The sequence below is a fragment of the Pteropus medius genome, unplaced genomic scaffold (genome assembly GCF_902729225.1).
Source record: "Pteropus medius unplaced genomic scaffold, Ma_sr-lr_union100, whole genome shotgun sequence".
Lineage (NCBI taxonomy): Eukaryota > Metazoa > Chordata > Mammalia > Chiroptera > Pteropodidae > Pteropus > Pteropus medius.
The window spans coordinates 11,084,954-11,098,327 of record NW_024349802.1 but is presented as its reverse complement, the minus strand read 5'-3'; the positions used below and the strand labels follow the sequence as shown (position 1 = coordinate 11,098,327).

Sequence of the window (13,374 nt, the reverse complement as noted above, 5' to 3'; positions counted from 1 at the left end):
TACTGCTAAACATCCTATAATGCAAAAAGAATTACACAAAGAATTAGCCCCAAATGTCAGCGGTGCCAAGAATGAGTAACCCTGTGCCTAACCTAACTGCCATAGTAAGAAAAGCATTAAATTCAACCCTGACCTCTGCTGTTTCAAAAACAAGATCAAAGGAGGCTAAAATTACAGGAAAATATTTGGTCAGACTCCTCTAGACACAGATCCCATCAGCGGAAAACACAACTCAGGCTGAAGGAACCTAGGGGAAGAAAGTGACAGGGCTCAACTGAAGGGAGAAGAAAGAATAAACTCTACATGGAAATCCTTGGTGTGGGAAGAAAAAACAACACACAGGGAAGAATATGGAATGTTCCCACAAAATGTGAAACAGGCCCAGTCAATGCCATTTATTGTACATGTTGAACAGCCTCTGAAACCCAAGGGCTCCCATATGAGGTTTTTTTTTTTCCTTTTTCTTTTTTGCATCAAACAGGTTCTTCCAAGAGCCTGTTCACAAGGAAGACAAAAACAGAGTAATCCTCAATAAAATAAAACAAACATGAAAAGCTAAACAGTCTAGATATGAAAAAAAAACGAAAGTAAAAAAAAAAAACAACAAAAACCACACCACTCATCCCATTTAATTTCCTGTTACATGCACTGAGGAAACTGAGAACATCAGGCCCCAAGGCAGCAATGCTGAGGTTCCCTCTATGTGACAGATTCATGCACACACATCCACACATACCACTGACCCAGGCAGAAGTACACATGCATGCACAGGCAGCCAAAGAACCACAGTGAGAGATGAGGGAAAGGGGAGGGGGGGCTGGTCAAGGATATAGTATCAATTAGAGACTGGGGACCCAGAGAACTTTCGCTGCAGGCTAAGCGAAAGTCAAAATTAAAACAAAGGCAGAACACAGGAAAAATGTCGGATGCTCAGAGAGGAGATTCGATAGATGAAGAGGGAAAGATGCAGGAAAAGTTTCAGGCTTGGCCTCAGAGAGGATGATTTTTTTTTTTTTTTTTTTTATTGGGAACTCAGATGAGCAGAGGTCCTGTGACTCCAGTGATACACTGAGGCTGAAGGAATATGCCACTGCATTACCTCTGCCTCCTGTGCTCTCTCTCAAGGTAGAGGGAAACCACAAATGCCCACCCTCTAGCCCTCCCCATTGCCACTCTTAAGGACTCCCCAAAAAATGACCCCACGCACACACACAAAGTTAAGCCCAGGAAAGGGCCAAACATAGAAAGCCTCAGTAACTCTTCTTTGTGGAACCAAAGCCAGAGAAGCCCATCACAGCTGCCATCTCATCATCCTCCTCAAATGTCAAGTCCTCCTCAGCCCTCCTTTTCTTCTCCTTCTGTTTCTCTTTCTTGTAGGCTTTGGCCTTTTCCTCCTAGGAGGGAAATCATACAGAATCAGTTCAGACTCCTGAGCCCAACATTGTTGAAAGAGACAGATGAGCTTCAAGATTCCTTTCTATCTTTAGGAGAAAATAATTAAAGACAAGTAAAACTGCAAGAGCAAAGGAAAAGCCACAGTAAAGACTATAAGGGATAATAAAGAAAAGTTTCAGCTTGTGGAGAGCAGTTCTCATTCCTACTTTCCAGTTCATTTCTAATTCTTAACAAGATTATGGGAGCAAAACTATTTAATAGAATTTAATATTCTGGGAATATAGTATATGTCAGGAACTAATCTAAGTGCTTTATACAGATTATATACTAAGATCTCTAATATGGGGAAACTGAGGCACGAACAGATTATATATCCAAAGCCCGTGAATGTAGGAAACAGAATTTGATCCAGTCAGCCTGGTTCCATGGGCCTCCTGGGGACTAAGTGCATTTAGTTAATCCTCCCTGTAGTAAAAAAAAAAAAAGTATGGCCTAGAGAATCCAGGAGCCATCTCCTTCAGAGTCCCAAACAAGGGCAATGTTTCTCCTAATATACAGAAATTCAGGAACTACAGCTATCCTCTGGGGGTGACAGTGGAATGAGGAAGAAAGCCTCCCCGTGATTCATAACATAAAATTCTAAGCTGGGGGAGGGAGAGGGAAGACAGTAGAGCCTGACCTCTTCTCTGAGCTCCTTCATCCTTTCCTCAAAATCATAATCCTTCTGCTTCTCTTCCATCTTCTTCTTATTGACTTCAAAACGTTTTTTCACCTGATCCAAGGTGGAACGTTCCACACGCATAGACATGCCCAGGTTCCGCTGATCTGGGTGGGATTAGCAGCGAAGAAGGTATGGTCGTTATAACATCCGCAGCCCCTCAAAAAGTCTTTTCCTGACATCTTTAAAAACCATCTTCTCATAAAACACAAAGCAAAAAAAAATCATAGCTGAAAGTAATTCCCTTGGCTTTACTTGTTCTCAGAAACAGCAGCCCCAGACAACAAGATGCAGATGGCTTTCAACTGCCATTACTGAGCTGATATATGTCAGTGGGGACAGCTGAGTCCATGGTTTTGGCTTGTTGAGAGCCATGAACAGTGTCTTACCTCATGGCCTCCAGAAACATTAGATAATAAGTAAAGGATAACCTGCAACTAAGGCAACTAGAGAATTCCCCAGGCATTAAAAAAGGGCACAATAAGGGATGGCTCCATAGTGTAGTGGTTAGCACGTCTGCTTTGCATGCAGAAGCTCCTGGGTTCACGCCCCAAGTGGAGCCATGGACCATACCCCAGGTGTGCCAGGCCCTGGGTGAACCAGGCCCCGAGTGCACGCCGCGAGCATGTGGGACGGGACACCTCGCCTTCAGAGATCCAGTACTTAAGGGGAAACAGCAACATCCATGGGTCAGGGGTAGAAAGCGGGAGGGGAGATTAAGAGGGAGGGAAGGCACAATAACCAACTTCCCCCCACCCCCCATTGCAAGCCCAATCCCAGCCCCAGTCACAAACTACCTCTAAGCCTTACGTTTCTTTCCATTAATGTGATCCAGGAAGTTGATGGAGTCCTTCACAACACAGTCACAGACATTGCAGTAATACCTATCAAACATAAATAGCACTTGAGTCAAATCGGGCTCTAAGGATCTTATTTGTTTCAACCAAGAAACTTGTACTTCTAGGTAAAAATTCTTTTTAGAAACAGGTACCTCTGACTTCCAAAAAGCCTTAACTCTTAGAAGAATGTGGTAGCTAACCTTCGAGATGGCCCCACAATGATCTCCACCCTCCTGGTATTTCTATGCCGTTTAGTCCTCTCCCAGTTTGTAACAAGGTTTGTCTGCGTGACCAATAGAATATGTCAAAAGTGATGCTATGTCAATTCCAAGATTAAGTTATTAAAAAAAAAACATGGCTTCTGTCTTAGTCTGTCCATGTGGATCACTTGCTCTAGGAAAGCCACTTGTTTTGTTGTGAGAAGAACTCTGGAGAGGCCCATAGAATGAAGAACTGAGGTCACCAAACCAAGCCATGTTGACAGATGTTGGAAGATCTTGCAGCCCCACTTATACCTCAAATGAATGCAGACCCAGCAGACACCTTAATTTCAGCTTTTTGAGAGACCCTGAGCCAGAACCACCTAGGTAAGCCTTTCCCAGATTCCTCGCCCACAGAAACTGTGAACTATTTATTTTATGCTGCTAAATTTTGGGTTAATTTACATAGCAATAGATTACTAATACAGAAAAGGATGACAACAGTTGATTTGCTAAGTAGCTCAGAGAAGTATCACTCTGCTATCTGTGTTGCCTTCCTACTGGAAAACCAACTTAAACAGAGAGGTAGTAGGCAAAAGGATGAAGAGTTCTTGTGAGACCCTTCTTCCTATAGGTTATAGTCTTGGTCTAGGAGGACGGTGCACAATCAGGCAATCCATAACAACTACTGCCTTTACAGCAAGTCTGGAACCTCAACCCCCTTTATTCCCCATCAACAGCTCCCAGACTCCATTCTAGCTCCACCTAACTTCTCCTTTAGAAATCTCCTCAGTAGTCCTTTCTTTCATTTGTTCCTTGGCAGGAGAACAAATCATCCCTTTTAAGATATTAAGTAGTTACAATGCTAATATGAAGAAGCCTACAGAGTGATCACCCTACTAAAGATATTATGATGTTAACCCGAGACCATGGGAGATAAAGAAAAATAAATTTAAGAATGGAATTACAAGCAACAAGATTGTTAACCTGGGGCCATGAACCCTTCTAAAACAACATAGTTTATTAGACCTAAAAACAACATAGTTTATTAGACCTACTCCTGGCTACAGAGTAAGATGAAAAAGCCACTCACCCTCCCATCTCAGATTGTGGAGTGGTCTTGGTAATGACAATGGTCTTTCCAAGCTTAGATTCCAAGTCCACTTTGTAGTCCCTATGCCGGAGAAGCTCCCGCTTGACTGGTTGCACTGGTTTTCCTGAAATATAATGGGAAAAGAAGTCCCCTCAACATTGCAGTCTTTCAACCAGATAGGAAAAAGCCATGCGTGAAACCCAAAATCTAGAGATTTATTCTCATTTCTGTTTTGAAACCTGAAGCAAAGGATATAATGTAATGGGCACTTCTAGCAGCAGCTAGGGAGCATATGAACAGGAAAAATGTTAAGCAACCCTTAACTCGCTACAGCTTTTCTCCACTTTAAAACCAACAAGTCTAAAGGCAATGTTTTCTATTCATTAACTGAATTGAAGGGAGGAGTTCTGAATTTCAAAAAAAGCAACCTTTTAAAAGAAGAGCAAGCACACTCTAATGCTTTCAGATGCCACAGATATAACCTCTCCTGACAGCTGAGGAAAATTTAAAAACAGAAAACCAATGTTTAGAAATTACCTGTTACATGCCAAACACTACAAGTTACATAAAAACTAAAAAGGTTAGTGTGTGTAAGGTGGTTTGTAAGTAAAGTGAAAGAAAAATGTACAAATGTGAAAACATGAGAAAATCAGACATTTCTTTCTGTAGAGTGGAATCTCTAGGAGAGAGGTACCAACTCCCTGACATTGTACAAGGCACAGAGAATAGCACTAAGGACCATCTTAAACAATCGCACCTTCTGGGTACCCTTGCTCTTCTCAGACTATAAGAAAAGGTTTTGTTTGGGCCAGGAATGTTCTTCTCCCCCTCAAGTAATTTCAAGTGAAAAAAGGGGTCTTCAAGAGCAGTAAGGCACACCAGCAAAATACTCCGCTAACTTCTCTGTCACTACCATGGATTCCATTCTCCATATTTCGAGAAAGTACTAAATAAACCAAACAAAGGGAGGGCAAGAAAGCAGAGGACAACAGAGCTGGAAAGCACCTCAAAACCCCTTTAGTACATCTCCTCGCTCTCATTTTATACATGAAGAATCAAGGACCAGGGAGGCAGCGCTCAGCCAGAGGTTACACAGGGTAAGAGGACAGTGTATTTCAACTCCCTACCCGCTGTCCCGCCTCTGCATCGCCTCTACGATACCCTTAACCCCTTGACAGAGCAAGCACCCACCATCCTTCTTTTCTCTCTCTTCCGTGAGCCTCTTCTCGGCGAGCTTCTCATATTCATCTTTGTCCCACTTTCGGCGAAAGTCCAAGTTTTTTGTCTGTGAGGAAAAAAACCCCTCGAGATTCGTCGCTAATCTTGTCGGACCCTTAGAGAAATCGCATCATCGCCGCTAAGGCGGCCCTGGTAACTGTCGAGAGCGAAGCCTCTCCGGACCGCATCAAGAGGCTGAGGTGGCCTCAGGACCCCAACCCGAGAGACCTCCGCCATTCCACTGACCCTGCGCCAGGGCCTTAAGGGGAAGCTCTTGCACCCGGGCCATAGAATCGCAAGGAGATGTTGGGAAGCCAGTGGGGTGCAGGATATTCTGCGTTGAGAAACCACCCGCTACCTCCCGACCTCCTCAAACCTCCTCCTCACAGACAACACCTACCCCGCTGCCCGACGCCATCTTCACCGCGAAGTGAATGGGAAGCCGGAAAGTGCCGTAAAAAGTGATCCTACGCCGTAAAGCAAGCTTGCCCTCCAATAAGCTGAGTGTCTCGTGTTCTAAACCAGCTAAACACTGGAGGGCTTCTAAAACAGGCCCGTCGGCCCCGCCTCTGCTCCAAGAAAATGGCGCATGCGCAATGAGAGCATGAAGCAACACGGAAGTAAGGGCGCGTGCAAACGTTTTTTGACCCGGCATTCAAAAGAAGCATGGAAGAGCTGTTCAACTCTTTTACTTTACAAACTAGGAAACTGAGGATCAGTGCCCTTTCCTCTAATCAATTTTGCGTGCATTTCTAAGAGTTTCTAAGCCTTCGTTAAGGCTAAAGCACTCTTATTAGAGGCGCCGGATGCCCCATTTATCTATGTATACACTAAAGATAAGCCCCCGTTCCCCCAACACCAAAGTGTTTGCAAAAGCTACGGCCTTCCCAAAGCACAATAGATACCTTTTTGCACTTTTGTCTCCTTATATTGAAGCAATACTATTATCCTATGATTAACTCATTTGTCCAACTGAGGAACGTTATAGTCATTCAATATAGGGCACAATTTAAACATGATTGGACTTGAGAAGGCCAGTTGTCAGGAGCACTCTAGGGTGAAGAACTCTGTCAGATAGTTCACTATATGCTGATTTAGCGACACGACTGTATCTCCAAGGGGTGGAGGGTGCAGGGGAAAATTGTGGCTGTCCCCTTCACTGAATACAGAAATATCACCCCAGGGAGGTTAATCCTAGCTCAAGGTTAGAATTCTTCAGTGTACCTTCAAGCATTTTCTATGCAAACCAACCCCTTGATAACAAATTACCCAAACTACTACATTAAATATTTTATTTAATATATCATCCAACCACTTCTAAAACAGTCACCTCCATGACAGGACATGGAATAGTCAGCAGTGATTCTGGCACAGGAAATGGTCTCAAAAATCTTAAAGATCTGGTCAGGCCACCTACTAAGTTCAACATTCAAGATGATCAAACAGCCTCGCCCTGGTATTATTAACAGCAGATGGACTAAAGAGATGCTACACCCCTGGGATAGCATCTCTGTCCTCAAACAAAGCAGAAAGCAGAGATTGCTCCTCTTTGCTGTCTCCCAAAAACTTGGACAGGCCCACAGCAGGTTGTGGACAAATTCCCCAGAATCTGGTTTAGAAGCCACAGTACAAAGGAAGGCTAAGTATCTGACATCTGATCCCAATGGTTCACCTCTCTCAGGTGACTTCCCAGAGCCTTGCTCACAGCAAACATCTCAGTACCTCTTGGCAGTATTCAATGACACTTCAAATCTGCCATCTGACTCTGCAGTTAAGCAGGTCTCTTTCACATACCAGCCATCTGCGCCCATGCAGAATAGCTGCTTGCAATAGTCCTGGAGTCCTCAGGGCCTTTTACAGTTCTGTACCCAAGAAGGATGGAGAAGGCAGAAGCATTTGTCACCCATCCTGGCTGGCAGTTTGAAGTCCATCAGGAACTCAGTCCTAGAAGAAACATTTTCTACAAAGAGCAGCAGATGGCAATCAGGCAAGGATCAAGACTCAGACAGTCGCTTCTGAATTTCGGCCACAAGATTTTCCCGTTTAATGGCCACCTGAAATATAAGAGAACCCTCATTTGACAAACTAGAGAGTGATACTAGCTCCTCAGCCACTGCTTTCCCAGATTCCTTTTATTCTATATCTGCTTCCATGACTTCTGCAACCAGCAGGGAATAGTATGGGCTTCAAGATGACCTGGAGAATATAGCCCTCGAGACTAAATGGGGTCAAAATACCTATCTCTGTTTATCTTGTTGATTAGTCTCAAAATACCCATTGAGGTTTCATTTCCTTTTGATTCCTATCCAGCCAATATCATTGGCTACAATGGTTGCCTGGGATAGGTCTTCATTCATCTCTATCACTCTTCACCGTGGAGATATTTCCTCAGCCAGAAATATTATTTCTTAAAGAATCTAAAAAGGTCGAACACTTGGTCTTTTCTATTTCTGCCTGCTTCGCTTACCTCCTCCCTACTGGCCACTGAACGAAGCTTGATGACCCCTTCTTTCAGTTCTTGCTCACCAATAATGACTACCAGTGGAATGCCCATGTTCTCACAGTAGTGCAACTGAGTTAGTAGTTTAGGGTTGTTTTTATATAGCAGCTCTGCCTGAAAAGGATAAAAGTAGGAGTCTTAGAAGTGACCACACCACTCAGGCCCCAGGCAAGCATTTCCAAAGAAATAAGTAGCTAGCTCTCACACTCTAAGAAGACACTTTAATAAAGACTAGAAAGATCTTGAGTTCCACACTAGGCATAAAACAGAAATGGGCCTGGTGCCTGAATTCCACATATACCTAGATGGCTTGGATACTGGCTCCATCATACCTTGATCCCAGCATCCCAAAGCTCTGCAATTAGCTTCAATCGTTCTTGGAGAAAGTTCTTCTGTGGAGTAGCCACAAACACTTGCGTCTCTGTGGTCCGTATCTTTTCACCAAAAGTCTGATAAAAGAGAAGAAAGTAAAAGTAAAAAGCTTCCTTTGCACTCCAAAAGACAGGACAAAAATAATTATCAGAAACAGTCCAACTGCACTTCCAGAAACATTAGAGTTCCTAGGCTTCCAGCCCCACTCTACCCTTACCTTCATCCTGTGCTCCATAATGGAGAAGATTCGCTCTACCCCAATGCTGAGCCCCACACATGGCACATTGTGGCCCTTAGGGTCAAACATGCCCACTAGTCCATCATAGCGCCCACCAGCAGCCACACTGCCCACATTCAGGGGCTCCTCCTCAGCCTGAGCTGGGGTCTGTAACAGCATTGCTTCATAGATCACTCCTGTATAGTAGTCCAGGCCCCGAGCCAGACTTAGGTCAAATGAGATCTGTGGGAACAAGGCTATAGTGAGTCCTAGACAAGACTCAGGACCCTGAGAATCTCAGAGCTCAGCAGGAGGTCCATTCCCAACTCAGTTACCTTCTCGGCAACTCCAAATAAAGTCAAGTATTCAAAGAGCAGCTTCAGGTCCCCCAGACCCTCGAGGGCCTGCTTGTTCTGAGATATTCTAGGATCCTGGAACATTTCCTCTACCAAGGACACTCCACCTGGGAAGACATGTGGGGAGAAATAAGGTCTGTGCTATTCACCTAGATGTGTTTCACCCAAATTTATCCCTAATGTGCTCCAGGTGGTCCTCTTCCTTTTCTTAAAAAAAAAAAAAATAATAAGATCCTGATCTCATATGACCTGATTCTCCTCCTTGCCTCTAACTTTGCCATCTGAAGACATAGGTGGTTACGATAAGTAAAAGGGAAATTAAATTCAGGCCAGGCTCTGGAGCTTAACACATCTACAGAAAGGAGCTGCTTTAGAGTTAGAAGCTGTACACATACCACCTTTACTCTGGTTCTATGATATAGCTCTGAAACCCTGGTTCTTACCATGACATTGGACATAGTCCCCAATTCGATCAGCCACTTCAGGAGCCAGGCCTTTCTTTGCCACCATCTCATGTCTCACATCTTTCCAAGATATCTGCACAAACACCCAAACATTAGCCCAGCCCCAAGATCCTTCTTTCTATAAGTGGAAAAGAACATCTCACTTTCACTCAGCATGTGTCATGAGTACCTAATACTATACTCAACAAAATTAGAAACGGCTTAAAAAATTCAGTCACAATCCTCACTGCACAGTCAAACTCAGGTCTGGCTTTAGAATGGCTCCTTACCTTCCTCCCAGAAATAGCTCACTTCTAGCCAATATCTCCTTATTTTTCTCTAGAGTTATAAATTTGAGGGCAGGGCAGACACTCTGATAGGATCTACTGAAGTGTGTCTTCTTTGTTACCTTGTCTAGTTTGTCTATCGATGAGCAGATGGCATAGAACTTGCTTTCAGGAACACCACAGACAGCAAACATCCCATCCAAAACCCTCCGGTCATTGACCTGTGAACTTAATGGAAGTAACCTAAGTGCCTTGTCAATGCCCTTTCCCTCAAAACAATAGCAGTCCCTATTCTACTAACTCATAAAAAGGAAGGAAAGGAAATTTCACAGGATGACGATATAGATATATATGAAATGCAACAACTATACTAAGAAAGTCCTAGAACTGCAGGCTTAAAGGCTGGGGTCATCTATGTTTTGAGGCAGCATCAGGCCAAATCCCAACTTCTCCCCTCAGTTCTGAGCCCTGGCCTCACCTTAATGAGAAAGTCCCCTAGCTGCAACCCACTCAGGATTTCACAGATGATTTTCAAACATTCTGCATCAGGGATCATAGGATCAAACTGACCAGCAATGTCAAAATCCTACAGCAAAGAAAAAGACAGGAAAAAAATCTCCACTGAGTAGCTGGTTCCCAGGTTGTGACCTCCAGAACTATCAAACCATGGTGCCTCCTTCTGGTCACTTACACACTGGCAGAACTCTCTGTAGCGGCCTTGGACTATGGTTGGGCTCTCCCGCCGCCACACCTTTCCAACATGGTAGCGTTTCATCTTCTTCAGTTTATTCATGGCCAGATAACGAGCAAAAGGGACCTCACATAAATAGGTTAAGGAGGAAGGGACATTACATCCAAAACTTAGGACCAGTGTAAAGACATTTGAGAGGATTATGCCTTTATCAATTAGATCCCATCCACTAGGATGAGAACACCCATCTTCTCTGTCTTGTTTCCTACTATCTCCAAGGCCTAGCAGTACTTGGCACTCAATATATATAGAACAGTGTCAAATGAAGAAATCCCACCTAACAAAACTACAAGTTCAGCAGAAAGCAGGAAAAGCAGAGATAGAAATGACCCAAGAATTTCAAGACTAGGCCATTCCCTCCCATTTGGATCAATTCTCAACCACCTCAAAATAGTTAAGCTTCAAAACTTCAATTTGCTTACAACTTTTATGTCAATGTTTCTTAAACTGTAGGTCAAGGACCACTTGCATCTTAATTACCCAGCTGCCTGTTTGAAATGCGGACTGCTGAACCCCACGTCAGCTACAGAATTAGGAATATCTGGGGCTGGGAGCCAGGAATCTGTGTATCTGCAAGTTTCCCCAAGGGATTCTGATACACATTATAGTTAAATCACAGTGCTCCAGATCAGGTTCTGCTGGCAGGGTTGCCTTCTGGGAGAAACTAGAAGTAAAGACTCATGCCAAGAGACCTATATGGTCTCACAGTCATTCTTGTCCTTTTTGTCAGAGAAAGCTGTCTGGGTTTGGAAAGAGATAATTCAGGCTCCAGCACCCAGAAGGATACAGTAAGGTCATAGCGCAGGGACAACAGCTCTCCACCCTGATCCTTCAGATCATAGATGAGCCCAGAGTCCTCTCCGTATTTCTCAGTGAGCATTTCCTGCAGGGGTCACACAGAAAGCGCCACAGTTCAAAAGAGGACTCCAGAACATAGGCTAGAAGCCCCTCAGGAAATGAAGGCAGGTGAAATAATGGGGTTCCAGCTCTCTTTTCCTCTTACCTTTAGCTCAAATGCTGGGGTATCCAACCCTTTTGCTCCATGACGTTTAAAGCAGCTAACAACAGTATCAAGAATTTTCTCCCTCACCACCATCTGCTGGGGACTAAGATCTCTGGTCCCCTAGAAGGCAAAAGCAGCCATAGTGAAAACAAAGATAAAAACAAGTCAATGTAAGACAAAGAGTTAAACTACATCTATATTATAAGGTCTGGAGTTGAGAGTTCAGATAACTCTAAACCCCAATACCTCAAGAATAGTGAAAATCATTCTTTTAAGTAGTCTAAAAAGACATTCAAAGAGGCTAAGAAGAGAAAGTCAGAGCAGAGGGCAGTCCTCCAAGGCACTCTAATGGGACAGCATGTGGCCAAGGGAATTACCTTTGGAGTCTTGATAATAATATTTGATTTCTCTTGATGTGGTTTCAGTTGGGATGTTAACACTGCCTCTGAAACCTGGCAGAAGAAGAAATATGAGATGTGGCTCCTCTCAAGACTGGCCAGACCTATGACATCTCTGGCCCTGTGGACCACCAACCTGCAAAGGGCTTTGGCCCTGAGCAACAGGAACCCTGAACACTATTTTATCTATCCCAGTCTCAGTCCCCCTCCAAATATCCATGTTGTATCTACAGTCTATATATGTAATACACATGAGGTCAGGTCTATACTATACAAGATCGTCTGGAAAAGTTTAAGAACCTGAGAACAATGAAGGCAAAGAACAACCCACCACTACTATCATCAACATTCTAGGGGCAGGGATTAGAGTGATCTTTTCCAGTTCTCAGCTCTTGTTCAAAGAGCAAAATCAATTTTTAATAAGGTATTAATGGCCATTAGGCTTGGACACAGGGAAAACGTAACTTGAAGAGAGAAGAGAACCAGACCAAGGACAAAGAATATACCTGTAGAATGAAAAAGAATGGATTTGCTGATTGGAAAAATAAATAAACAGTTTGTAAAGATGCTATGACTGAAAATTAATAACAAAGCTATAAGCCCTGTTCGTGCACAAAGCATTTGCTAAAAAAAAAAAAACAGGGTCCTTCACAAGGTAAAATAGAATTAGTGATTTGTTTATTATCAGCAGACTGAATGCCCTTCCAGCCTTCCAGAAATATAAAAAATGTGGTAGTTATATACTTTGGCGGATTCTCTGCTCCAAAGGATGGCAGTTCAAGCCCACAAACCCTCCTCTGCCATTCCAAAATCCAAAAATCTCTGAAAAATGGTGCGGTTTTTTTTCTTTAGTCATTTTAAGGTAAATTCTAACGTGAACTCAGGTCTACTTATGATCGTTAATCATCTGTGGGAATGTTTATATATTTTGCTTAAGAAATTTTAATGTCTTACTTCAACCGGTTCAAATGAGGGATTGTGGACCTATATTAAAATTCTTTCTTTCTATATATCCATAGCTAAGTCATTTAACCTTGCAGTCTCCTTTTCCTCAACTGTATGATTTTAATAATAATCCCAACCGCTCAAGACTGCTTAAATGAATTAAATGACAAAGCATCTAAACCGCTTAGCTTAGTACATGGTGGGCGCTCAATAAAAACCGATTGTAATACTACTGGAGTACAGGCCGCAAGTCCATGCTTACAGACCAAGAGATCCTGCCCCGACAGACCGGGGCTATCTCTGGCTGGCTCACCTGGCTATGAGAATGGACCGCCCGGAGGTACACAGCACGGGGCGACTGCCGGAGCTGGCCAAGCAGCGTAGCCCAGGCCCTCCCGTGCAGGAGTCGGAGCTGGGGCATCGTTCAGCAAGAGGCCGGCTTTCCAGGACAGGAAGCAAAGGACCTAAGAATAAGGCACGTCGGACCCCAGAAAGGGTGCAGAGAGCTGTAAAGATGAAGCCCGAACACCAAAGAAGAGACGAGCGCTTCTGAACCTTCCAAATCCCGCAAGGTGTCTCGTGTCCTCCCCTGCTCCCTCTCAGTTTGGACACTTCCGGTAGGAGCCGGAAGTGGTTTTG

The 13,374-nt window shown here is 43.8% G+C and overlaps 2 protein-coding genes across 2 annotated transcripts; both read right to left on the bottom strand.

Moving 5' to 3' along the window:
* Positions 1-369: 369 nt before the first annotated feature.
* ZMAT2 (zinc finger matrin-type 2) lies at positions 370-6,020 on the bottom strand. Its single transcript, XM_039836322.1, has 6 exons — positions 5,864-6,020; positions 5,437-5,530; positions 4,246-4,369; positions 2,924-2,997; positions 2,075-2,220; positions 370-1,394 (listed from the first exon to the last, which is right to left on the bottom strand). Exons 1-6 carry the CDS (start codon positions 5,879-5,881, stop codon positions 1,251-1,253), a joined length of 600 nt encoding a protein of 199 aa, XP_039692256.1. The 5' UTR covers positions 5,882-6,020; the 3' UTR covers positions 370-1,250.
* Positions 6,021-6,740: 720 nt separating this feature from the next.
* Positions 6,741-13,356, bottom strand: LOC120581417 (histidine--tRNA ligase, mitochondrial). Its single transcript, XM_039836319.1, has 13 exons — positions 13,049-13,356; positions 11,770-11,844; positions 11,393-11,512; positions 11,177-11,272; positions 10,330-10,455; positions 10,117-10,224; positions 9,761-9,859; positions 9,352-9,445; positions 8,888-9,015; positions 8,553-8,795; positions 8,296-8,412; positions 7,931-8,077; positions 6,741-7,517 (listed from the first exon to the last, which is right to left on the bottom strand). The coding sequence occupies exons 1-13, from the start codon at positions 13,154-13,156 to the stop codon at positions 7,458-7,460; spliced, it is 1,521 nt and encodes a 506-aa protein (XP_039692253.1). The 5' UTR covers positions 13,157-13,356; the 3' UTR covers positions 6,741-7,457.
* Between the last annotated feature and the right edge of the window lie 18 nt (positions 13,357-13,374).